Genomic DNA, 27,688 nt, shown 5'->3' on the forward strand with positions numbered 1-27,688 from the left:
AGAAAGAAAGAAAGAAAGAAAGAAAGAAAGAAAGAAAGAAAACTAGGGAGAGAAGAGAAAAAGAGAGAGAGGAAGGAGGGAGGGATAGAGAGGGAGAAATAAAGGAGAAGAAATAAGACAAACCAGCCACAGAAGTTCACGTGGTGGGTATTCACTTGAGGCTGCAGTGTTCACCCTCCCAGTAGGGGACATATTCTCTTTCATCCAGGAAACATCAGATGGAATCAAGTTAATGCTAGCATTGAGATATGTTCTGGAAAGTCTTGTTTTGTTTCAGTAACGAACAAATCAGAGAGGGAGACAAACCATGAGAGACTGTGGACTCTGGGAAATAAACTGAGGGTTACAGAAGAGGGGTGGTGGGGGATGGGGTAACCGGGTGATGGGTATTAAGGAGGGCACTTGTGATGAGCACTGGGTGTTATACGCAACTAATGAATCCTTGAACACTACATCAAAAACTAATGATGTACTGTATGTTGGTTAACTTAATAATAAAGAAAAACAGATTCGCTTTAAAACAAAAGTGCATCACCTCCAGGACCAGATTAACACAATGGTTGTCATTCTAACCACACAATCAAAATTAAAAAACCAAAGCAGGCTGTCAATATGTGGTCCTTTTGTTCCAATAAGCTTTGGCTCCATCTATCCTTAATCCTTTCTTGTGAGACCTTCCGTAAAATGCATATTTGATGTTTACTTGTATGTACTCCACTAGACACCAGACCCAAGTACAAGTGTGAGCTCCACTGCTCTGTTTCCTGAGGGTGTCACCTGTGAGGGTCACTCCCACCAGAGGCCTATGCAGCTGCCACCTCATCCACATTGCTTTCAAGATGAAGTAAACCCTCATTTAAAGAAGACAAAAATTAAATAAATAGGTGGATGCTTATTTTGCTATGGAGAGTTCCATTGGTATCTCCTCAACAAGCCCTCCTATGAACATCAACTTCTTGCTCACATAAATGGAACAAAGAGGCAAGTTACATAGTGAGAGCTGTTCAGAGCAGAAGCTGGCAGCTAATATATCACATTTTAAATGGAATGGTTTTTGTTCTTTCTAGAATTTCCATAGAGGAAACCTGGAAGAAACCAGAAGGATCATTCCATCTACTCCTCCCACCCTGTGTTTCCAGTGTTAGAGAGACATCCACCTTGTACCACTTATGAGCTCTGTGCTCTTGGGCTAATTTCACCTCACTGAGCCTCACTTTATGGCACGGCAGTAATGTTAAACCCAGCAACAACCAGAGCTGCAGAAGTTATCGAGTGCTTACTATGCTCAACACCTCACACCAGGAGCTCTCATGTGTCGCCTCCTTTAAATTTCACAACCCTGGGAGTACTGCCCATATTTCATGGATGCAGAGCTGTGATCCACATGATCAAGGACCCTTGTAGTAGGGCTGAGCTGGGATCTGCACCCAAGGCCAACTCCTCCAGAGCCAAGTGAAATAAGTCAGCCAGAGAAAGACAAATACCAAACCATCTCATTTATATGTGGAATCTGAAAAACAAAACACTGAACTCATAGGTACAGAGAACAGACTGGTGGTTGCCAGGGACAGGTTGCCATGGGGGTGGGGGCTGGGAAATGAGTGAAGATGGTCAAAAGGTACAAACTTCCAGTTATAGCATAAATAGGTTCTGAAGATGTAATTCACAGCATGGTGACTATGTTAACAATAGTGTATTGTGGATTTAAAAGTGGCCAGGAGAATGGATCTTAAAAGTTCTCATCCCAAGAAAAAATTGTAACCATATAAGGTCACCATTTTACAATATATACATCCATAAGTCATCACATTGTATACCTCAAACTAGTACAATGTTATATGTCAATTACATCTCAATAAAACAGGGAAAAATATACTTTGAGAGTTTTTAAGGCCCAGAACCATTTCAAACCTCCTTCAAAATAGCACTTTTGTTACTTAAATGTGCAGTGTTGGCTAAAATCAGGGAATGGGGATCCAAACTGCCTGTTCTCAGTCTGGCTCCCTCTGCTTAGCTGTGCAACCTCAGGCACACATCTCTATCACTCAGTTCTCTCTCTTCTTATCTAGATGTCAGGAGCAAGATGCCAGTGGAAAGCCAAGTCTAATGCTTTGCTTTGTTTTCTCTTTCCAGTCTTTCTGTAGCTAAGGGAGTAGAGGAGGTGGTAATAAAGATAACTATTTTTTTATATCCTTATCATTCAGAAATTCAGCAACATGATCAGGTACCTATTAGAAAGAAATGAAGCATGTTTGTCATCCCTTTAAAACTCCAGCCGATCATTTCACTGCTTGCCAGGAGGAAAAAATTGAAAACAAACAAACAAACTTGTCATCTATGAAATAATATTTCACAGAATAGAAATCAAGGATTTAAAGAAATCCACCACCTAAGGCTTTTCTCTCTAAGATGAACTGATCATTCTTCAGTAAAAACTAAAATCACAAAAGTGGAAGTTTTATTTTCTTGCTGTTTTTGCTCAGTTTAGCTTGGCATCACCTTAAGACTATGTCCTCAGTTATCAAAGGATGTTTTTTGTAGGCTTCCTGTAAACATTAGTTGCCCATTAGCAGCCCGAACTGGCAGCAGCTCATTTCAGTCAAGAGGACATCTTACTAGTTGGACCACTGAGCCCACACATTGCCTGCTCCCCCAGCAGGGCCACTTTTGATTTGCAACAGTTGAAAATCCAGCTGTGCACAGCTGGATATCCAGTGGGGCCACCAGAGTTCAGCACAAATCTCTTTAGTTGATGGCTGTGTGGGAAGCTCTTTTCTCTCTATACTGGCCTCTCAGCTAAGCACCCTCCTCAGGTCATCTCATTCAAACCTCAGCACCATGCTGAGAAACAGGAATCCTTACCTCCATTGTGTAAATCAGGAGTGGAAGCCCAGGTGTGTCCAGGCATCAGGTCACACAGATTCAGAGCATGGTCTCTGATTCCTGAGCGCATCCTCTTAAACATCACTTATGAAAAACGATAAAAGCCAGTAAAACTCTGACTCATGGATTTGACTACCCAAAGTCTTGAGTATTTGAGAATAACTTCTCAGGTCCATGACATTTTATTATCTGTAATTTTGAATAAATGCACATTTGAATAATAAACCTAACAAGAGTAGTTTGTGGGAGCAAACTGTGTCCAGGCACCAGTGTGCATTCAAGCATAGAGCCTGCAGTCTAAAAATCAGCCAGAGAAACTACAGAAAGCACCTGTAATGTGGGACCATCCCCAGGGCTGATGTGCAAGGGTGCCTCAGAATCTGCATTTTTATTGGCTTCTCCACGTTATTCTAATATCTGTATCCACATTCAATTGTATTGCTTTTTTACTAAGTACTAACTCTCAGTAGGAGTCACATATATTTTTCAGTTATATTCAGTTGTATTTTTTTTTTAAGATTTTGTTTTATTCGACAGAGACACAGCGAGAGGGAACACAAGCGGGGGGAGTGGGAGAGGGAGAAGTAGGCTTCCTGCGGAGTGGGGAGTCCGATGTGGGGCTCGATCCCAGAACCCTGGGATCATGACCTGAGCTGAAGGCAGACGCTTAACGACTGAGCCACCCCTCAGTTGTATTTTATATTGGAAATGCTATGCCTTTAGTAGTTTCAGGAATTCATTGTACTTTCTTGTGTGCAGAATTTAATGGGAAAGATTGCTAAGTACATGGCATAAAAAGATTGCTAAGTATATGACATATATGTCATTAAGAAGTTCAGAGAGATCTTAACTAGGACCTTATGATCTGAATATGACCAGAACTTGTCACTCTTGAATGCTGGAGTCTTGGTTTACAGCTGCTTACCCAGCACTTTGGGGAGTGCTTACACATAACAGTCACTCAATAAGTATTTGTATAAGTGAATGAATAATCATTTATCACTGATGTATTATGTAACTGAAAAAGGAACAATCACCTCCAGAAAGATGTGGCTGGAATGTATGTGTGTGGTCAGATGGCTTTGTGTATATATGATAGTGCATTATCATAGAACAAATAGAATTAGCAATTCATTCAGACAAAAATCATGAAATCTGTTTCTGGCCCTAACCTCTGCCTGATCCTTTCAGTGGCCACACATCTGTAACACTGCCTTCATTATTTGTTGTATGCCCAGCTATTTGTATTAGGATATGTCTGTTACACAAATCCAGACCCAAGTGTGATTCTAGGTAAGACTTCTAGTAAATAGGGTGTATGTTGGCAAGAGGACTGTCTTCTTTTTCCCTCCCTGATGAATAAAATCTAGAATGAAGGACTCTGGGGATTTGGAATGGGGCATCATGGTTATGCTGATTTTAGACTCCCCACAAAAACACCCCCCCCAAATTGCCCACATGATATATGAGCAGCTCTCAGTGGCTGTCAGTGCACAGGACTAGAGAATAAAAGCAGCTTTTAACAAACCATCCCTCCTACCAGGTGCCTGCTTGCAATGTCTCCATCCCGAAATGTTGGAAGATTTGATGGTGAGATATGAAGGAATTTATTGAATTCTGGCCCTTCAACTCTTTAGGCCCTTACTGCCCTGCTCCCTCTCATGAAGGTTGAAACTGGGGCCTTGTAAGGAGAGTCAGTGCAATCTAGCAGCTAAAAGTAACATCTGATGTGAGAGAGGAATTTCCAACCTTGCTATGGACTGAATATGTCCCCTGCCCCCAAGTTCATACATTGAAGCTCTAATGCCCAATGTCGATGTGGGAAGCAAAAGCAAAAGCAAAATTAAATTCCCAGGGCACCTGGTTGGCTCAGTTGGATAAGTATTCAACTCTTAGTTTTGGCTTAGGTCATGATCTCAAGGGTCCTGGGATGGAGCCCTGCACTGGGCTCTGCACTCAGCAGGTAGTCAGCCTAAGATTCTTTCCCTCTGTCTCTCGCCCCCCCCCCCAGTATATAAATAAATCTTAAAAAAAAAAAGAAAAATTAAATTTCTTTACTACCTATAGCCCACTGACAAGTCCTTGAAACAGGCAGAATGACATTCCTTTAGGAACTCAGTTGCCTTGATTTATTTTTTATTTTTTTTATTTTTATTTTTTAAAGATTTTATTTATTTATTTGAGAGAGAGAATGAGAGGAGAGAGAGAGCACATGAAAGGGGGGAGGGTCAGAGGGAGAAGCAGGCTCCCTGCTGAGCAGGGAGCCCGATGCGGGACTCAATCCCGGGACTCCAGGATCATGACCTGAGCCGAAGGCAGTCGCTTAACCAACTGAGCCACCCAGGCGCCCATCAGCTGCCTTGATTTAATACTTTGCTAAGGACAAAGGCAATCTTAGCCCAACCCCCAGGATCCTGTGAATCTACTTTAACATATAAAAATTACTTTGGATATTTCCTTTATCTCTACCCCCCAAGATATATGTTGGCAATCATCCCCCAAGCATATGACCTACCGATATACATCTGAAGGGACTCATGACTAGGGTTTTATTAGACAGTAATAAATGACATTTTTCTAACAATAGCTAGCCCCCTCAAGGTCCTGGAAACCTTGCTTCCAAAATTCCTTAGAGATTTATGCTACCCCTAACTCCCTCCCAACTTGAAAGTATATAATCAGCCACCCCTCACGACCCCAGGGCAACAGCTCTTCTGCCCATGGGTCCGGTCCCCATGCTTTAATAAAACCACTTTTTGCACTGAAGACATCTCAAGAATTTTTTCTTGACCATCAGCTCTGAACCCCACCACTTCAAACCATTTCAAATATAACTATATTTGGAGAGAAGGCCTTTATGGAAGTAATTAAGGCTAAAGTGAGGTCATAAGCATGGGGCTCCAGTGAGATAGGATTACTGTCCTTATTTGAGTCTCTGCCATGTGAAGACACAGAAAGAAGACTGCTATCTGTAAGATAGGAAAGGAGGTCCTACCAGGATCTTGGACTTCCCAGCCTCCAGAACTGTGAGATGATAAATTTCTGCTGTTTAAGTAACCCAGACTATGGTATTTTGTTATTGTAGTCTGAGAAGACTAAAACAAACCTTAAAATACTAAACCAAAACAATTTTGTGCATTTGGTTGGTCAGTCCAAATCTCGAGCCCTAACTAAATATTAGAGAATTTTCAGAGGCCATAAGGTCTCTGAAGGCCATATGCTAACAGTGACAGCGTTAGTGTTAGTCAGTGGGTTTGGAGCCAGGGAGAATGAAGGAAGAAATAGAAGAACAAGGAAAAAAAATAGAGTTGTTGTTGGTGGTGTTTTCGGATAATCTCTAGAACTGACCCTGCTTGAACCCTTGCAAGAATGTGCATGTGCATGTGCACACACACAGAGCATAGGTTCACCTTAGAAATGGGATCTAAGTTGGGATCTAAGTTGGGGTAAAGATAACAGGGTAAATGATGATGTGGTTGGAGCCCTGTGTTGAGCTTGAGGGTATGAAAGGAGTCGGGGTTGGCTAACAGAAATGGGTTGATCAATGGATCTCGCTTGAGAAGGTGAATGCAAGCTACAGTACAGGAAAGTCTAGTACTTTACCAGAGGGGCACTGGGCCACCTGGGGATGGAAATGCATTTGAAAGCAACTGTCACTAAGTGATCTGGGAGAATATTACAGCTGCTATCTTGTTCAGTGTCTTTTTGTTTTTTGTTTTTCCACTCAGGCCATTTGCCTGTCTGTTCTCAGTTGCTGTTGAAAGGTATAAATCTACTCAGTCTTCTAAACTAACAGTTCCCACACCTTTACTTAGATATTAATAAGTTTCTTCAGAAAGAGTGTGTTGGTCATGCCCAATTTATCGCTATCACCCCTAGGTGCCAGCTAACACCTTCATGAACTCTCTGTGACATGAAGATGAAGCACACTGAGCCCAGTGTTTCCCGGGGAAAGCCAAGGATGTTCCAGCAGGCAGTCTACCAGCAAGCACAATGCACTCAGAGGTAGAACTGCTCTGACTCCTCAGAGCTGCCTTCAGTTACATCTAAAAGGTGATGAACTTACTGTGACAGCAGAGAACAATTTGGTAAGAGAGATTACAAAGAGAGGCGCTGTTTTGAGTCATACCAGGCTGAAGAGAGAACTGCTCCCCTTCCCCACCTTGCATCATTACGTTGTTTCTTTTTCCAAGCACCCTGTGCTTCTTCTGACCTCCACATACCGTGGCCTTGACGTTCATGCCATGAAAGAATAAGGAATAGGTGGCAACAAATAGGGAATCAAACCTTTGAAGACACAAGATAAATGGGTTCCTGACCCAGGAATAGAACCCTAGGGTGTTGCATTTCTTTGTATTCTGGAAAGAGGTGAATTCCGAACATTTTCAAACTGGAAATTGCTCACTTGGGTAGTTCTTGATTAAAGTTTTCATACTATAGCAGAGGAGAAAAAGATAAATTTCTTGGGAGTCAGACTAAGCATCAAACCATGAGGATTTCATCACAAAAATCAGAGGAATTTGTTATGCAAAGAAGTTAGTAGACTGAAAATAAGTGATTACAAAAGTGGTGGCACCATTATCAACAAAAATGGAAAAAGCACAATGTCTTTTTTTGAATGTGACTAATGCATTATTATCTTGGACACATACAATGAATGCATAGTAACACTGCATTGCAGGGGGCATGGGACAATGCATGGGACATTGTTGCAAGTTGCTCTTAGAGGGAAGACTGATAACACTGCTTTTCTAGATTGCTAAATTGGACATGTTTCAAAATGGCAAATCGTGGCACTTCATTGATGATACTATTTTCATTTACAAAATAAGTAGTATTTTTTACTCTGGCATTGATTTGTATTTCTGAAGAGGAATTTCACAATTTCTAACATTTAGGCTTGTATGAGTTGTGGTTTTTAACCAAGAGTAAGTATTAACTGAGTCAATAATACTCATAATCTCTGTTGGAGCATCTATGAGATGCCTCATATCATTTTCCATGGTTTGGTTAAGCTAGTCTTCTTGGCAGCCCTGCAAAGTTTTTAGAAAGAGATTGAAATGTGGGATGCCTGGGTCGCTCAGTTGGTTAAGCATCTGCCTTCAGCTCAGGTCATGATCCCAGGGTCCTGGGATCAAGTCCCACATCGGGCTCCATGCTCAGCGTGGAGCTTGTGTGCTCTCACTCTCTGGCAAATTAATTAATTAATTAATTAATTAATTAATTAATTAATTAATTTTTAAAAAAGAGATTGAAATGCATTAAAACAGTTAAGGAGTGTCCCTCTGCTTAATGAACCACAGAAATGAGACACACCCAGGTAGGTATGACACAAGCCAAACTGATGTAGGAAACAAAGGCAAAGAAAAATTATTAGAATTCCTTACTACTTGCAGCCCATTGACAGGTCCTTAAAACAGGCAGAGTGACATTCCCCTAGTGTGACATTCCCTAGGGACTCAACTGCTTGGACGTTGACACTTTGCTAAGGGCAAAAAGCAATCTTAGCCTGCCCTCCCACCCCCACCAGGATCCTGTAAGTCTACTTTAACATATAAAAATTCCTTTGGAAACTTCCTTTATCTCTACCCCCCCTCCAAAGATACATGTTGGCAATCATCCCCTAAGTGTATGATCCACCGATATACATCTGAAGGGTCTCACTGAGTAAGGGACAGGTGAGGTTAGGTAGGGAGAGATAGATGGGGGCTATGTGATCAGGCTCATAGAAATGCTGAGACGTAATGAAACCAGAGATAAGGGAACAAACCAGATCACCCTGCCCTGGGTGTCCGAGGTGGGGGATCTTTTATGACAGTCACTTATGACCAACAAAGAATGAGCAGACCCCAAAGAAGATGTGAGCCATTAAAGATTTTATCACTGGTCCTTACTCTAACCAAGACATCACAAGAATGTTAAGGCCACAAGCTCCCTGGTCAGTTCTAAATAAAAGACTGTCAGTGGAGGCCCACGTTGGCAACCCTGTCGGGACCCCTCTCACTCCTGAGAGCTTTTTCTGTATCCTTGTTTTATAAAACTCTATTGCTTTACTCTCTCTCCTTTGTTTGCGAGATTCATTCTTTGACTCCGTGAGACAAGAACCTCACTTTCCCACTTCAAAACCACCAACTCTTCCACACAATATCCATTAATCCAAGAGTCATAACTTGAGCATTGTCACTGATGCTCTTTGTGGCTTTATTTAAAATCAGGCATTGAATTCAGCATTTGAATCCCAGAATTTTCCAGGCTCTCCTTCCAGTGGAAAAGCACACAGTGGTACATGACATTTTGGGACTGGACACTCCCAACTCTTTCAGCTCTCTGCCATGCAAGTTCTCAGACTTGTACTCTCTGGGCACCACTTCTGGGAAGCCTTTCTGACTTTTCAAACAGAGGCAATCACTAGTGTTAAAACAATTAAACAGATAGGCTATTAGACCGGTGGCTCTAATGCCTTGGTAGCCTATGTAAGCAAACCAAAACCTAAGCCAGAGTCAAGTCCTATAAATGCACTGGTATTCCAGAAAATGAAATTTAAGGGATGCCTGGGTGGCTCAGTTGGTTAAGTGTCCACCTTCGGCTCAGGTCGTGCTCCCAGGGTCCTGGAATCAAGTCCCACAACAGGCTCCCTGCTCAGTGGGGAGCCTGCTTCCCCCTCTGCCTGCTGCTCCCCCTATTTGTGTGCTCACTCTCTCTGTCTCTCTGACAAATAAATAAATAAATAAAATCTTTAAAAAAAAAAAGAAAATGAAATTTAAGAACAAGGAAACATAGTCAACTAGGCTTTCCCAAATAAGGAAACTAATTAAGCTATAACTAATCAAATCATTTCCTTGTGTTGCTTCCATGTCTGCTCCTTAAAAGCTTTGCCCCTATGATGAGGGAACAGAAGGCAAGCTGAGGACAAAGCAGAAGCTGACACCCCTCAACCCCCGCCATGGGATATATGTGAAATTCCTGGGGCACTCTTGGCTGCCCTAAAGGAAAAACAAATAGTTAACTTACAGAGATCACAATCCTACAAGACATGAGTCTCCCTCAGTTTACAAATGTTTTAGCAATCTACAAGAACCAAAGCATTCCTATCATCAATGACTTAGCTTCCAGAAGGAAATGTAGATAAAATTAAATGCCCTTATAACCTGCAGCCCATTGACAGATACTTGAAGCGGGCAGAGTGTATTCCTCCAGGAAGATCTCAACTATCTTCATGTTAATGCCTTGCTAGAGGGAAAAACAACCTTAACTTGACAATGGCAAGGCCTCAGGTATCTTGTAGGTCCTCTTTTGCATATGGAAGTTCTTTTGAAACCTTTTTCCTTACCTCCCCCAACCCCATAGTATATAATCAGCCACCCCTCACAACCCCCATGCAGCTTTCCAAAACCACATCACCTTGTTCCTGTCACTGGGGCACTCTTAACCACTACTGGGTGGCACTGCCTGACTCGAATTGATGTTTGAGCAAATAAAGTTAAAATTTTAACGTGCCTCAATTTAACTTTTAACACTGGAAATAAACCACAAATGTTTAAAGTAACAATAAAACTATTCTTAGTATAAAGATCTCTTGTTCTTTTAGCCGTAGTTCCTCATACTTTATAACTGCTGAACTCATCATGTTCTGTTATGATGATTTCCGAACACTCTTGTCTCCTTTGGTGGCATAACTAGCATGACCTGGGATGACACCAGGCTATGCAGTAAACACTAGTTCATAAATAAGTTGTTAAAGAATAAATATTATTACCTTTCTTAAGCTCACAGTAGTTTTTTTGGTGCTAATAAGTGCTAGAGCCCGGTTACAATCATTCTATAGCTGTGTTTCTTGGGATTGAACTGTTAAAATATAAGTGTAAAATGGTGGGTGGTCAAGTTAGCTGGGGGATGCTGACTGCTGGCTCTTTCTTTAAGAAATTCATTATTATATGCATTGCTATTATATGTATGTGTATTGCATTAGCACACCAAAGAGTGTGATGATCTCTTAAAAGAAAAAAAAGGAACAGATTTTCACTAGTTGTATTCCTGGAACTAATGCAACACTGTGTGTCAATACATTTTAATAAATTTTTTTTTGTAAAGAAACAAGTTTAATTTTACTTAGGAGACAAATTTAAGCTACAGAATGTCTTTTTTGCTTGTTTATTATTATTTTTTCAGCATTTCTATTTACACAGGTCAAAATAAGTTTCCCTGATACCAGCTTTGTGCTTCAAGTCTTTTTTTTTTTTTAAGCTCCAAGCCTAATTTAATTCAAGGTTGCTCAGAGCTACTCTCTAAGCCTTTCTTTTGGTTTGCCCCAGACCTGCTGCTCCAAGCCATTCTGCTGGGTGGCTCTGCAGGTGTGCTTAAGAGGAAGGGACAATGGCTCTTTTCTTTCATTGTAACCAGCAGTTAGAGGTGAACTAGAAATGTTTAAAGCAACAACTGAACTATTCTTAGCACAAAGGTCAGGATGCATTGTGAGGGAAAGAGAATAAAGGCATCCCTTCTTTAGGACAATCCTGAGGGATGCTGAACCACCAGGGGCCCATCTGCCTTGCTTTCTGGCATTTGTTTTGTTTTATCTTCTCCACTGAGAACATGTCTGTAATGTCTCCATGAGAGGCATATGTCTAGGCTATGTCTAATTATATACTAATTTTAATTTTTTTAAAGGTTTTATTTATTTATCTGAGAGAGAGAATGGGAGACAGAGAGCATGAGAGGGGGAGGGTCAGAGGGAGAAGCAGACTCCCTGCTGAGCAGGGAGCCCGATGTGGGACTCGATCCAGGGACTCCAGGATCATGACCTGAGCTGAAGGCAGTCGCTTAACCAACTGAGCCACCCAGGTGCCCCTAATTTTTTTTTTTTTTTAGATTTAATTTATTTATTCATGAGAGACAGAGAGAGAGAGAGAGAGACAGAGGGAGAAGCAGGCTCCCAAGGAGCAGAGAGCCCGATGCAGGACTCGATCCCAGGACCCTGGGATCATGACCTGAGCCGAAGGCAGACGCTTAACCATCTGAGCCACCCAGGCGCCCTATACTAATTTTAATTTAAAACATTATTGGGCCGTGGAATCAGAGTGTCTGCATCGTTTCTGGATTTCCCTAAATTCCCAGTGCAAAACAAACAGATCAGTGGGGATAGTATATGGAGAACTCATGGATAATATCTTTGAAAGAAACAGACAAGTGTCAGGGAATAGCCTGAGCCCTAAAACACTGGTGGTGGCCACACAGGTAGCTGGGGTTAGTGTGGGGTGTTGGGGTCATGGCTGATGCAGGAGATACCTGAGGTCCCACAGACTGCCCACCAGGTTCCATCCTTCCAAAAAGAGGATTTGGCCCCTGATAGAAACCAGGTCCATGTGTCAGCAAATGATGGTGAAACCAGAAGTCAGTGCAGACCCCAAACTGTAGATAAGTGCAGAAAGTGTGCCTGGCAGAGGGGCTGATGGATTGCACAGCATCAGGGAGCTCTGCAATGGTCACAAACACTAGATGGTTGCAAAAGCAGGTGTCCCGTGAGTAGGGCAGAAGCCCTGGGCAAGGAAAGACAAAGTGCCCCTGGGGTGGGGTGAGAGGGATGCAAAGAAAGCAGATCCCAGAGAGATGGACAAACATCAAAATCCACTATCCCCAGGGAAAGGCCTGGTGGAAGACTGACAAATGTGGGGCTAACCCTTGGTCCCAACTACTTTCTTTAAACACTATGTACTTCCTAGCTCTGAACCATAGAAGGTTCTAGAAACTGTGACCTCCAAATAATAGCAAAGCCCACCCATAGGTGCCTGATGTTATTTTCTAAAAGCCATTCCCTACCGAATCGGGGCAGAACTCCGGAGAGGGATAATTGATTCCAGGGCTTGAGAAAGAAATGTGAAAAGAGATTCTGGGATGTCCTGAGGAGAGTCATGTCAAAAGTCACAGAAGCCAACTTCTGGGGGCTTCCATTCACCAAAGATAAGAATACGTGAGAATCAAAAGGTAACCATTGTAACTGACTGAAATGTACTGAATATATAAGAAGGCTGAGTTTATAATGATATTTAACAAGGTGCCAGGGTGAGGAGGGAAAGAAGAGAGACAGAGGAAAGGAAAGGGAAGAGAACGAGGGGGCAAGGGGAGCGGGAGGAGAGAGAGAAGAACAGTCACTGGGCGACACTGGAGAGAACTGGAGCACCGCTCTCTCTGCAAACTGGCAACTGGAGGGAAAGATCTCCGCATTTATCCTCCATTTCCTATACAGTAGTCTTTCCAGGTAACCAAATAGCTCTAATTGAGGAGGGAAAGTAGTTTTGCACCAGAAACTCTAGTTATTAAAAGTGGAAGAGATGGCACCTGATGTGATGCAGTATTTGCAAATCAGAGAAGGTGGGCAATAGAACAAGTTAAATGGCTCAGTGAGAAAGAAAACAGCCAAATGTCTTCAGCAAATCAGCATGAGATAGGGAAACTGAAGGGGTCCATAAAAATTTGCTTTTTCTCCTTTTCCTGCCTCAATTCTTGCTAGGACCTGCACTTCCACTCCACTTGACATATGCCTTGTAATGCAAATAGCATATGTCCTCCTTGTAAGGGACAAGGAGTTAATGATTTCTCTAGAACAGATAACACCTAAGGAAGGACCAGATGAGAATGACTGGATAAAGCGATCATATGTGTATTCCAGATCACCAGAGCTCCACATCTCATCGCCAAGACCCCTGGCTCCAAAGAATAACACCTGGGCCCTCATCTTTGTTCTAACTGGTTCCTGGATGCCTGAGAGGACATGGACACCAGACCACTGTCCTCAGTAAAAACCCCTAGACTCCAAAGACGAGACTCTCTCCTTTCCTTTCTGAGTCTCCCAGACACTGTCTGTATCTGCACTCCCTCTGTATCTTCAATAAACTCTGCTTTCACCTCCTGCTGGCTCTGTTTGATTTCCATCCTGTGCGTAAGGGACTCTGTTGGCTGGTCCTGTGGGTCCCCATCTGGGTCCTCTGACCTGGCTTGCTGGCATCACATGCTATGGAAAACAAGCAGATCGAGGTTCTGCTGGAGAACAAAGGACATTCAACAGACATATGGGTATTTCCAAGTGTGGACAATGGAGTCTGATGCTGCTTTAAGCCAGGCAGCCACACAAATACGTTTGAATGTGGACTGGGTATTACATACAGGATGTCAGAGAAGTACCAGGAATTTTGTTGGTAGTATAATAGCATTGTTGTTAGGTGTTAAAAGTCCATATTTTTGCTAAAAAAAATATGGACTTGTGTCTTAAAGTCTTTGGAGCAAGAAATTCTATTCAGAATTTCCACACTAGGTGTCCACCCCTCCCCCTGCCCCCTAACCGTCTCCCTTTCTCATAAAACCATACCAACCATATCCAGATGGCTTGGAATTGCTAGCCAAAGGAGCAGACATAATGGGTATTTGCGTTTGGGTTATCTTCTGAACACCGCTAGAATGCAGACAATTCCCTGCTGAACTGCTAATGGGACCCTAAGTGCATACAACATTTCCCTACATCAGTAAAGAGAATCACATCCAGAACATTTTGAAATGAAGTAGGTAGTTAAAATGCAACAAGAAGAAAGCCCTGACATATCAATTTTAGAGCTAGCAAATGATTATAGACTTTTAGAATGGCGCATTATATGCCTCTGTCACAAGAAATGAGTCTAACTGTTTGATGGAGTGTTGCTCTCCTAATACGGGAGTGAGGCTTGCAAGCAGAAAGAGCATTTCTCTAGGTGCATTCACACATGGATGAGTGAAATTCAGGCCACCCAGATGATGATGGGGTACAAACTGTTGTTGGCAATCTGACAGCCCTCATCTGATAGAGTGGCTGGATGCCTTGCGCAGTATTCCCAGACTCACCAGTTAATTCTGAGATGACAGTTTGCACAAGAGGAACGAGACCATGATTTCCAGGTACAGAGACCTGAACTAGGAGGCTGTCTGTGGACTAGAGGCCCTTCTCTGAAGGTCTGAGTAGCATGGAAATCCCTGGATCCCTGGAGGGGGAGTAGGTGCCTGCCCAGTAATGACTGGGATTAAACTGAGTGATGGGGCTTGCAGTTATCCTTAACCTGACTAAAAAGGATTCAGTGGACTTTTCTGGCTCACAGAGGTTAGGGGTTGCAGGTGCAGCCTTCTCTATGTGGTAACTAAGTAAGGTGGCACTACAGAAGTCCCTGTCCAGCGCCACCTGTCCTGTGGAAACCTGGAGCTAAAGGACAGAGACGATCCCGTGGAAGTAGTGACAAAAGTGTCAGAGAGGAGTTCAACACTCAAAAGTGCAGGATAGTGGCTTGTCTCAAGTTACACAAGTCATGTCTCTGAGCCAATGGGTGTCAAAGGAGGAAAGGGGAGTGAAGGTCAGTGTGGAACCCAGCGCTGACAATCCCCAGAGACATTTTACAGCCAGGAAAGCCATCATCCTGAGAACTAAAGATCTTCCGGGATTTCACAGGGGCAACAACTCCATGCATTCGGGGAAGCTTCACCTCTCAGCACCAACACTATATAAGAAATGTTGTGCCAGGTGACGAGAGAGGGAAATATTTTCTCTCCCTCTATCTCTCCCTCTTCCTCTCTCTCTTTTCTCTCTGCCTTTCTCTTGTTCTCTCTATACTTCACACACACACACACACACACACACAATTTGGGGATAAAGGCAATGGCATGGCAGGTACTTCTGGGCAAGTCTACCAGGAATAATGATTCAATAGGAACATTTATATGCAACACTATTCCTTTATTTCTAGCTGTTACATTGGGCCAAGTGAAAGAAAAATAATTTTTATTTAATATTAAAAGAAATCATTACTTAAAGTGAATGGGTTTCATGATTTAAGATTGATGTAGAATCTCAAAGCTATAATCTATTTCTTAATTTAGGCCATGGATTCTAAAATACTGGTGTTTCATCTGCCTTACCAAATTATGGACTATAATTTTAGGAGAAACTTTTGATGATCTGGCTCTAACATCGAACCCACCCAACCCACTGCTGAGCAGTGTAATCTGTGCTTCTATGCCCTGAGACACTAGGCCTCTCTTCCTATCCTTCCCTTGTCACTCCAGCACCAGACCATGCCCAGCTCTTTCTTTTTTGTCACCCGCCCTGGTGAAGTCTGAGTCAGCTACAGAGCGAGAGCTAAAAGCCCAATCTGGAAGGGACAGTCTTGAAAGTAGTAATTATATATTTTCAATTTGAAAACTGCTTGAGTTGAGAGATTCAAAATCTATTTGGGGAATGCATAAATAATATACTGATAATTGGCACATTTTTTACATCAGCCTTCCTATTTTAAACACTCATTTAAAACAACTGGCAAAAAAAATGCTAACAAAATAAAAATGAAATCTTATTTCTTTCACACATCTTATTTGTCACATTCTTTACATGATTCCACTGCCATGATTTCAAAATAATCAAGCACGCTAATACTGCTAGTGAAAAATGGATGTATTAGGTAATTAATTTGAGTATTTGGTCCATTTACATTTGATGTGATTATTGGTATGTTTCTGTTTGCCCTCCATCTTGTTATTAGTTCTCTATTTGTTCTATCTGTTCTTTATTCCTTATATTTCTTTTATGTCTTCTTTTGCATCAACTAAGGATTTTTTCATATTTTACTGTATCTCCTTTATTTGTTTTTAAGCTACACCTCTTTGTGTTTTTTTAAATTTGTGGTTCTATGGTTTACAATATGCATCTTTTATCAGTGTCTATTATAAACTAGTATTATATTATTTACATATTATATTAGAAACTAAAAGAGTATATGCTTCCAATTACTCTCTCTTGTCCTTTGTGTTATTATTGTCACATGTTATTTCCATATATATTAAACTTAATTCTACATTGTTATTACTTGTTCTTTAAATGGTCAATTGTCTTTTGAAGAAATTAAGAAATAAGAAGTGTTTTAAATTTGCTTGTATATTTACATTTATCTGAGCTCTTCAATCCTTCAGTGGACAACTTCCATTTGGTATAATTTTCCTTCAGCATGAAAAAATTATTTTCATGTTTCTTGTAGTTCATCCCTGCTGGTGATGAATTCTCTCACTCATTAATCATATAATATCTTACTCTCACCTTCATTTTTAGAAGATATTTTCCTTAGATCTAGATTTTTTTTCTAGATCTTAGGACTGTATAAGAGGTTAGTATAATAATGTTCATAGTTGCTTAATTTGTAATAGCCCAAAACTGGGGACAACTAAAATTTCTCTCAGTAAGTACACAGGGAAGCTGCGGTACATCCATACTATGGAATATCACTCAGCAGTAAAAAGGAATAAACTAGTTATTCACTCTACAACTTAGATGGTACTTAAGGACACTGTGCTGAGTGAAAAAGAAAAAAAAAGCCAATCTCATAAGGTCACACACTGTGTGATTCCATTTATATAACACGCCCCCAAGGAAGAAAAGTGTAGAAATGGAAAACAGAGTAGCAGTTGTTGGGGTTAGAAATTCAGGATGTGACCATAAAAAGGCAGAAGAAGAGAGATCTTTGTGGTGAGGGAACAGGGTGATGGAAATGTTTTGTATCTTCATTGAGGTTGTGGGTACAGAAATATACACATGTGATAAAATGGCATTAAACTATATCCATCCACACACTATAGCAATGCCAATCAAATGGTTTTGACACTGTAGTTATATAAGATGCAACCTTTCGGGAAAACTGGGTGGGGGTACACAGGACTTCTCTACACTAGTGTTGCATTTTCCTGTAATTATTTAAAATAAAATATTTATCTAATAAATGCAAATAAAATAAATGTATTTTATTTTAAATAATTATTTATTTGAATATATTTTACAGTTATTACAAAATGAAAAGTTAAAAAATTCATGAAAAACCCACAAAAGTGTTGCTGTCCTGATGACTTTGAAGTTACCTATGACAGCTTTAAAATTCATGAAAAATCTGCAGTCTATCATATAACACATCATATTTGTTTTAATATAAACTGATGTTTTAGATTACTTATGTTAGAAGTACATGAAAGCCTTATTTTCTGCTCTTCCAGCCATACTTCAATATCCCCCAGTCTGAGGAAGTTTAGACTCAGCCACCATTGGGTTGAAGCTGGTCTCTGCCATTCTCAATCTTGTACTCCCCAAATAATAATCTTTGTAAACAACAGTTTTCTTATCTGAAAAATAGGGGCAAAAATTGTGTTTGAAGGGTCACTGTCAGATTTGGAGATGATAAACACAGCACCTATGATAGCTTCTGACATCCAGTAGGGCTCACATGTTGTAAGTACATGCTCCTAAAGTAGGTGCACGGTAGCTATGCATGTGTAATATATTTTTTTAATCATATGCAAACTCACATAAAGTCACCTATTTAACAAAAAACATTGTTTTCAGGGTAAAATATCTTTTTTCTACTCTTCTGAAAATGAAATTTACTAATCAGAGAGGGGGGAAAAAACCCTCAAGAATCACAGAGAAGAGTAAAAATGATTATGAATTCACTTTTTTTAAGAGACATGAAAATCCTCTTTAATGTATAAGACATTTAAAATAATATTCAAATTTATATATTAAGAATTAAAAACAAGAGGGGAGGGGAGGTAAAAAAACAAGTAGGGAAGAAAGAGTTAAAGATGTTCTCAGAAATGAAAAGAGTTTCCAAGAGAAAATTAAGAACAAGAGTGGAAAGACCTATGGAAGAAAGGAGAGGGAATGGGAGAGATGAGGTGGAAGCACACAGTAAAATAATAGGGATAAAGAGGAATTATTAGACCTTGAGAAAATTCTAAAATCTTAAGCAAATGTCATTGTCACAGTGTCTCCCTTGAGACAATTGTCCTAGAAGATTTTAACTTGCCTTATTACTCTTTGAAATTCCCAGTAAGCTCTCTCACCATTTTTTATGGTTCTTCACCTATTTTCTGAAAGATAGCAGAGGATCCACTGAGTAGGAGAGTGATCATAAGGGAAAAAGATGTTCTCTAGTCTCCAGTAGTAAACTAAGGAATATCACACACATGGAGTGAAAGTAAAAATCCAGAATACTGTTATCCTTGATTAAATCCCAGCCTTGGAAATAGCTGAAAGAATTACCTGCCTCTAGCTAGTCATTGGATTTCCACTTTTCTGAGTTTAACGCTATTTCAAATGCTATCTATACCTTTTCTATCAAAAGGAATAATTTTGGAATTAGAAAAGGTAGAATGTTAAGAAGAATGATGATGATGACAAGAATGATGATGACTGACAAATATCATTTATTGGGTGTTTACTGCACACCAACTCCACCAGGGACATTATGCATTGTGTCTTATTTAATTACTATTTATTGTAATATAGTAACAATTAACATTTATTGAGAGCCAAGTAAGTATGAGCATGCTGCTTTATTTACATGCATTATTTCATTGATCCTTACACTTTCATATGAGAAAAGTGAAGTAGAGAGGAGTCAAGTGCCTTGCTCACATTCATTTAAATAGAAAGTGATAGTGCTGTGTTCCAGTTCATCTTTCTTTGACCATTTTCAGGACTCCATTTATTCAGTAATTCTTTAACTGTTTACAAGGCATTGAGTTAAAAGGATGTGGTAACTGGCCTCTTGTAACTAACTGTAGGTAGCTTTCTTTTGGTCATAGAGCCAACAGGTGGCTTAGCTGAGCCTCAAACCCAGGTCTAACTGCAAAACCTTGTTCTTTATCCTTATGACCAACCATCTCATCATTGAGGTAACTGAGGCTCACTGGAGTTAAGTTATAGTACTTGAAATAACGAACACTTCAATCTCCTAAACTAGGCAACCACATGCATTTATACAGCAAGTGTTTATTACATTTGGGGCACTGTTTTCAGTACTCTCAGCCGCATTTTACAATCCTAATATTTTGTAATAGATATTTCCATTCTTTTAGTAAGGAAAATACATTCCAAGGAGGTATCTGACTTGAGAGTCTTAACCCAAGCTCCTTGCTGCCTCCCTTTTAGGTTTTCTCAGCCTTCCGGATGTGGGTAATAAGCAAGGTTGACCAGTAGAATGAATCAAGTCATAAACTTCAGTCTGACACCAAAGGAATGTGAAGTGGATGAACTGAATTAAGATTTACATGTGGATTTAACACACTTAGGCCAAGAAGAGGCAAAAAAGTAAGACTTGATTCCACAGGAAATGGAGAAACTTTGAAAGCTTTTTATTTTTCGTTTGTTTGTTTTTGTTTTTAAAACAAGCTGTGGCCAGTTTTATTAAAGAAAAATTTTGAGTGATTTACTTTTCACCAGTCTGTTCTGGCATGCTTCTAATGATATCAGAATCACCTGGATCAATGATAGCCACTGTGCATACTCTGTAGTATTTCCCACATGCTATGCCCAATTCAATATTATTGCCACTGTAGTGATGGGCACCAGTTTTGGCCAATATGGCATAGTATTCTATTTCAGATTTCCTCAAGGCTGGGCAGTTGTTGGCGAGGAGGACCACTTTCGCTTTGCCATGTCTGATCATTTTCAGAGTCTGCTCGTACCCCAGCACATACTTTCCACTTTTCGTAACAAGCTGGAGCCTGGAGTTGATGGACTCCAGCGACTTTTTCATCTTCTTCGCGGCCACCACCTTCCTGCCTTAGATGCGGGACGGCCCCAACCAAAAGGAGCCGCCAAAATGGCCGGGAGAGAGAAAGGAAAGAGTTCCCACAACGCAAAGCTCTTCACCGCCTGAAAGCTTTTGAAAAGGAAAATACCAGGATAAAATCTGTGCTTCAGCAAACTGGATCTGCTGCAACATATGGGAAGACAAGCAAGTGGCAGGGTCTGGAGACATCGGGAATGCCTCAGGCAAGAGGATACAAGAACCTGAATTAGACTTTGGGATTTAAAAGGAGGACACAGCTGCCAGATAGGTAGGATTACCAAGTCTTAGAACTTGGTTGGATATAAAAATATAAGTTAAAGATAGTAATAAATGTTAATGCTAAGTGAAGCCCAGAAAAGCAATGGGAGGCAGGAGAATTTTAGAACAGGAGATGGTGCTCTCTAGTGACCTTCAGAAATAATGAGAGATCCAGGGGGCGCTAATAGCAGGAAAATGTAAGGCTAAAATGGACTTCCAGGAAGCTTTAGCCCTGGAAGGTGACATTTAGTTGTTACAATTAGGTTTAAAGTTTCAGGTTCAAGAGAATTACCTCCATATAGATGTTAACTACAAACCCTTGAAAGTGCAGAGAAGGTAGTGGTTATGGAATAGTAGAAACTAGCACATGCTGTTATGATTTTCCTGACATGGAAATGGTAGGTTTGGGATAGACTGGTAAATCTAACAATCTCTCCTCAATGGTAAGAATAAATAATTATTGGGTGGTTGTTAAGCCTCTAGAAAAGGATACTCTAATCACTAGGAGTAAGATGGAATCAGTGAAAAAAAAAAAAAGGTTATGGCAAACCATGCCACATCTTTTCAAGAGAGCTACCAAAATTGCAGGTCAGAGGAACACCAAAGAAAGCCTGTATGCCTTGATTTTTAGCAGGCGTTTGTGGACACTGAATGCTGTGGTCAGCACAGAAATGTGGGAACTATATGCTGAGCAGTATAGAGGTTTAAAGAGGATTGGAGTCATGCTCAGAGAATAGAAGTTAATATCAGCTGAGAACATACTTCTCAGCATCATAAACATTTGTCACATTTGAAAACATGGTGAAGACGTAGGAACATCATAACATTATGAACTACTGCCTTGAGGGTTCTGTGGAATGAGGGGAATATCTTAGCTGACATTAATGCCCAAAATACCTTCCCAGGTTATTGTGATCAATTTAAACTAATAAGAACTTTTAAAGGGATAAGAAGTAAAAATTAAGTACATAATAACTGAATAAAAAGAGATCATGTAGCAGGAAATCATTTGAGAAAAGGCCTCAGAGTTTGGGCTACAAACTTTAAGCCAGCAATTAAATAAATAAATAAATAAATAAATAAATAAATAAATAAATAAATAAAATTGCTAGTATAGCCTCATGCTGCATAAATAGAAATCTCATCTCTATTAAGGGCAGCAAAGGTGGTCCAGCATTGGTCACTGAACTGACTATATCTGGAGTCACTTCACGGCTGGAAAACTTTTTTTTTTTTTAATATTTTATTTATTTATTTGACAGAGAGAGAACGCAAGTAGGCAGAGCAGCAGGCAGAGAGAGAGGGAGAAGCAGACTCCCCGCCAAGCAGGGAGCCCGACGCGAGGCTCAATCCCAGGACCCTGGGATCATGACCTGAGCCGAAGGCAGACGCTTAATGACTGAGCCACCCAGGCGCCCCCAGCAATGAACTTTTAAAAATAAGTTTTCCGGGGCACCTGGGTGGCTCAGTCATTAAGCGTCTGCCTTCGGCTCAGGTCATGATCCCAGGGTCCTGGGATCCAGCCCGGCATCGGGCTCCCTGCTCTGCGGGAAGCCTGCTTCTCCCTCTCCCACTGCTTATGTTCCCTCTCTCACTGTGTCTCTCTCTGTCAAATAAATAAATAAAAAATAACAAAAGTTCATTGTTGAACAAGAGGATTTCCAGTGGAAATTATTAGCAAGGTTGAATATTTTGAGGAATGAGGTAGATAAAAACACTTATGCCCAACCATGCTAATAAAGGGTATCTCATTGGGAGAAGACAACAAAAGATTTTAAACCTTGAAAATGGAAGACTTTTGGTAATGGGATTATATTTTCAAATATTTAAAGACATTAATATGCAAAGGCTAATTCCAGGAAGTAGAATTAGGAGCACTGGTTTGACAGATGTTAATGAGTAACTAGGAATATGCTTATGGGGGAGATATTTGAGCAAGATATTTGATTCAAAACCCTTTGGGCAGAAATACACCAGTCTTGGACATGCTAGCAAATGTCAAGGCCAAAATAACATGCATTTATTTCACAAATATTTTTTTAAGCTTTACAGTGACCCACACACTGGGTTTGGGGGTAGAGATGCACTGATAAACAAGAGAGACAGTCATGGGCCCATTAGTATGGGGCTAGTCATAGTGGGGACATAGACAGGACTTTTCATTGGAGTGACCGATGGGAAGAAAGTGCTACCTAAGAATCTGAACTGGCTGAGACAAGACTTAGCTTGTAACCAGGAAGAGAAAAGGTGAGGTGGAAGTGGGAACAGAGAGGCTGGGTGTTTGGTTAACCAATATCCCACACAAATTGAAGCACAATAATTGTGCTATTAAGTCCTTTTCACAGAGGGTGGTGGGACTTTTTCTTTTTTCTTTTTTTTAAGCCACTGCTGGGAGGATAAATGAATATATTTAAAACACCCAGAAGCATCCCAAACACACGGAAAGTGCTGCATAAAGGTTGGCTATTATTGTTGTCATTGTTGTGGGCCTTTTTCTTGATGGTCTTTGAAAGTGTTGTGTGACTGAATGTCAGTGTTTCCCCAAAATTCATATATCGAAGTCCTAACCTCCCAATGTGATTGTATTTGGAGGAGGGGCCTCTGGGAGGGAATCAGGGTTAGATGAAGTCACGAAGATGGAGCCCCCATGATGCGAGAAGTGTTCTTATAAAAAGAGGAAGAGACACCAGAATTTCTCTCAGTACCATGTGATGACATGAGGGCAACTGCATCAGCCAGGACCTTGATCATAGATTCCCAGCCTCCAGAACCTTGAGAAAAAAAATGTCTGTTGTTTAAACCATCCAACCTCCTGTGTTCTGTCATGACAGCCCCAGCTAAGACAGACAGGGAGGGAGAGCTGCTATCAAAGGATACAGAACTATCTCAATGGGGAGGGAGCACATGCTATTCTGGGTCATCAGCTATAGCTCCTCTTGTGCAGCAACCCTCAAAGGGAAAGGATTTGGCACACAATTTTGTTCACATTCCCATCACCACATCCTCCATTCCTAATGGCTTTCCATAGCTATTATCACCTAGAAGCCTTGGATAAGCTATCCTCAGCCCACTTCTCCAGGCCCATCCATCAACATGCTCCTCTTCATTCTCCTCCTTAGACTCACTGGCCTTTATCAGCTCCTCCAATAGGCCATGCTCCCTACAGCCTTCATGCCCTAACATATTATTCCCTCTGCATGATATGCTCTTTCACTTCCTTTCACATCTAGCAGTTGTCCAGGAAAGTCTCCTCTGACTTTCCTAGTCAGATAAATTTTACCATTACACATTTCATGACACCTGTACACAGCACTTACCAACATCTGTTAAGTATGTTTTCTATGAGTGTGAGATTAATGGCTTTTCCTCCACTCTTCTCTCCTTGTTCCACAAGGACAAGGGCCCCCATGTCTATTTTGCTCACCATTGTATCCCCACCCCTCAGCGCAGAACTTGGCACATATCTATTATGGCCCAACTTATCTATTCTAATAAATATGTTGATAAAGAACAATAAGGACCTCCATATACATAAGGTCATGCCATCATGGTTCTCCCCTCAGACCTAGGTTTAATTCCTCTGCATAAACCTTGACTATAGGAATCTTGCAGAAAAACAGAAGGAGAAGCTTTTTAACCAAACAACATGTTCTGCCTTTCACAGGGAGACCTGCTTAATTATTGTATGTTTTCAGACATAAGTGGGGTGACCACCCATTGGGGAGTTGTGATGGTTAATTTTACACATCAACTAGACTGGGTTAAGACAAGTCTAGAGAGCTGGTAAAACATTATTTCTGGGTATGTCTGTTAGGATGTCTCTGGAAGACATTAGCATTTGAATTGGTGAACTGAGTAAAGATTACCTTCACCACTGTAGGTAGGCATCATCTAATCCATCCAAAGGTCCAAATAGAACAAGGGGCAGAGGAAGGAGCAAAAGCAACATGAGGCACTATGATGTGGAAGCACAGTAGCCTTGAGGATGTGCTCCCTGCAGTCATTCCTTCAACTATTCATCCAAAACCAACAGAGACTGGGCCTTGTACTATGGAAGAGCTGGGGACACAAAAATGAAGAGAAGCCCCTGTTCTACATGAGCTCATAGTCCAGAGAACCAGAGAGAGGGAACTATATTTTAGAGAAGGATATATTTAGAGATGCTGAGCAAAATTAGTCAAGGTCACACTGGCTGGATAGTTAAACCTAAAACCTAGAGAGAATGAGGCTCCCTATCACTTGAATTTTTGTTATAAAGAGTCTGGCTTCAGCCTAAAGTCCCCTGAGGTGACACAGGAGAGGGGTTCAGGCTGCAAGACTCATTCTATCATCTCTGTGAAGAAATATGTTAAGAAAGGAGGGATATTATCTTAGCTGAACAAGCATGGCCTGCATACAGTTTGAGACATTCATCCTGCAGGATGATTGACTTTTCCTTTGCTGTCATTTTATTTAAATAAAATTATATGTGATACTATTTGTGATAATATACTGAGTATCTTTATTTCTCTGCAAATAGCAGGAGCTATTTGCTTTGCCAATCCAATGCCAGTGCCTCACTGGGTGTTGGAACCTAATGGGTGTGACCAAACTGATGGGCATGGTGGCTGCAGTACATGAAAGCTGAGGGCTGTCATGGCCACACAGTTTCCTACATGTGGGCCAAGCCAAGAGAACAGGCACAGGTCTCCCTGCAACATCTGTTCTACCCCAGAGAGTTCTCCAAAGAGTTAATGCTGGGAAGGAGGACACAGAAATGCTGTTACTTTCCTAAAAATTAAAAAATTAAAAAATGGCTCTAAAACCCAAAGAAAAAGGTGTTATACATGTTAGGGCACTTTTATTATGTTATGTTAATCACCATACATTACATCATTAGTTTTGATGTAGCTTTCCATGATTCATTGTTTGCGTATAACACCCAGTGCTCCATGCAGAACGTGCCCTCTTTAATACCCAACACCAGGCTAACCCATCCTCCCAACCCCCTCCCCTCTAGAACCCTCAGTTTGTTTTTCAGAGTCCATTGTCTCTCATGGTTCATCTCCCCCTCCAATTTTCCCCCTTCATCCTTCCCCTGTTAGGGCACTTCTTAAAAGTTTAAAGAGCAAACACAATAATAAAATCAAATCAATGGTGATACTCTGTTTACAATCAGCTAAGGTGTTATAAGAAAAGCTAAGGTGTTAAGAGAAAAGGAAAATATAGTTCTTTTTTGCATTTTTTTCCCTCTTGGTACATCTGATGATTAGTTGAGAAAATGCTTTATTTCATATATAGATATCTGAATGCATTTTCCATCAGACATCCTTCTAAAAGGTGTGTCTGTCTTGTTACTACTCTGTAATGTGAAACTCATTCTGGAAGCTTCCCACCGCCCAAAGACATAATCTAAATCACTGAGAACAAGGCTCCGAAGACTATGCCTGGCTCTCTGCCTTCTCCATCCCACACTCCTGCCACCTTATACTTCCCTACTTTGTAACTTGGCATGTCTTCCTCTTGCACTCCCCCATCCAGAACTTAGGCCATGCCCACCCCTCCCTAAAATACTACCACTCATACAAAACTGAGGTTCTCTTTCCTCTGGGTCCAGTGACCACTTCCTCCTTAGTGATGCGTGTGACAGGAGCCCCAATCCCAGTCATGGTGCTGACTCACCGCTGTGAATGCTGTTGGTTTCTTGGATTCTTTCCTTGCACTTTTGTGATTTGTGAGCTCCCTGAGGAAAAGCAGTCACCTTGGTGTTCCCATGCCTGGTTTGTACATGGTGGAACCAAATTACTGTCTGAGGAAGGAAATGAGAGATGGAGGGAGGGAGAAAGGACTGGAATACACATTTTAGAAAGAAAGCAGGCAGAAAGTGCACATTTAGAGGAAACACCCAGGGGACAGAGGACAAGCTTAGGATATTTAAACCAGAGAAGAAAATTCTTCTGAGAACATAGAGCTGTCTACAAATATTTGAAGGGTTTTAAGGTAGATAAAGGCTTACTAGAACTAGAACTTATATTTATATATGAAAATAGGGGGAAATTTTAACTCAAAAATTTCAATGGATGTCTCTGGTAATGGATGTCACCATGGTGAGTGGGGACCAGTTCTCTGCAGGGAGTTGGTGCAGTGAGTCAGAACACTGTATTACATGATCATGTGGGTGTCTCCCAACACTGAGTCTGGTTGTAGATAAATGCATCATCACTTCTATGGTACTCTAATAAGAAGCCCCAATCCATCTGCCCCATATCAGACAAAACAAAAGGGAAAGAAAACGATCTAGGACAAGAAACTAAATAGCTCCTAATGACTTATCTCAACTACCATTAATTTCTGTTATGTCAAGTTTGGGATTCTATTTTTTTCAAACGTTGCAAGTAAAAATACTTAGAAGCACGTCCGCCATCTTGGATCTCTTGGAGAATATTTAAAAGAACAATATGAAGAAAATTCTGATCCAAGACTGATTACTGATCTGCTTATGGAGCTGAATTTCTAAACACTTCAAAAGCAACATGGATCTAATGTGAGAGATATCACTTTCCATTTAGAGAAGGAGATGCACATGTGTTAATATCACTTGTTAATTTTGTTGGAAGCTAAGGAATGCATGCCCATTATGATGAAAACCCCCTTTCACAATAGCAGAAAATGTAATATAGAAATGTATAGCAGAAAATGTATTTAATGGTTAATCAAAATTATTTCACCATGAGATATTACTGCCAAAAAATGTTCATTGTAAATCTAATCATGATGAAACAATCAGGTATTCCAGAATGTGGGACGTTCTACCATTTAGTACATAACCAACCTGGAATCCTCACAAAAGTAAATGCCATGACAAACACAACAGATGAAAAAGGAGGGCGCCAATCTAGTTCAGAAGTGACTGAAGAGACATAATTGTAAGTGTCAAGTGTGAA

General features: G+C 40.8%; 2 protein-coding genes across 2 annotated transcripts in view; both read right to left on the bottom strand.

Moving 5' to 3' along the window:
- Positions 1-27,688, bottom strand: part of GABRG3 (gamma-aminobutyric acid type A receptor subunit gamma3) — a 797,287-nt gene that overhangs the window by 528,013 nt on the left and 241,586 nt on the right. The gene's annotated exons all lie outside the window — the stretch shown is intronic.
- On the bottom strand, positions 20,106-20,570 carry LOC118022952 (60S ribosomal protein L30-like). Its single transcript, XM_035023932.1, has one exon. It carries the CDS (start codon positions 20,469-20,471, stop codon positions 20,142-20,144), a length of 330 nt encoding a protein of 109 aa, XP_034879823.1. The 5' UTR covers positions 20,472-20,570; the 3' UTR covers positions 20,106-20,141.

The sequence above is a fragment of the Mirounga leonina genome, unplaced genomic scaffold, assembly GCF_011800145.1.
Source record: "Mirounga leonina isolate KUSES-001 unplaced genomic scaffold, KU_Mleo_1.0 Mir_178, whole genome shotgun sequence".
In the NCBI taxonomy this organism is placed as follows: Eukaryota; Metazoa; Chordata; class Mammalia; order Carnivora; family Phocidae; genus Mirounga; species Mirounga leonina.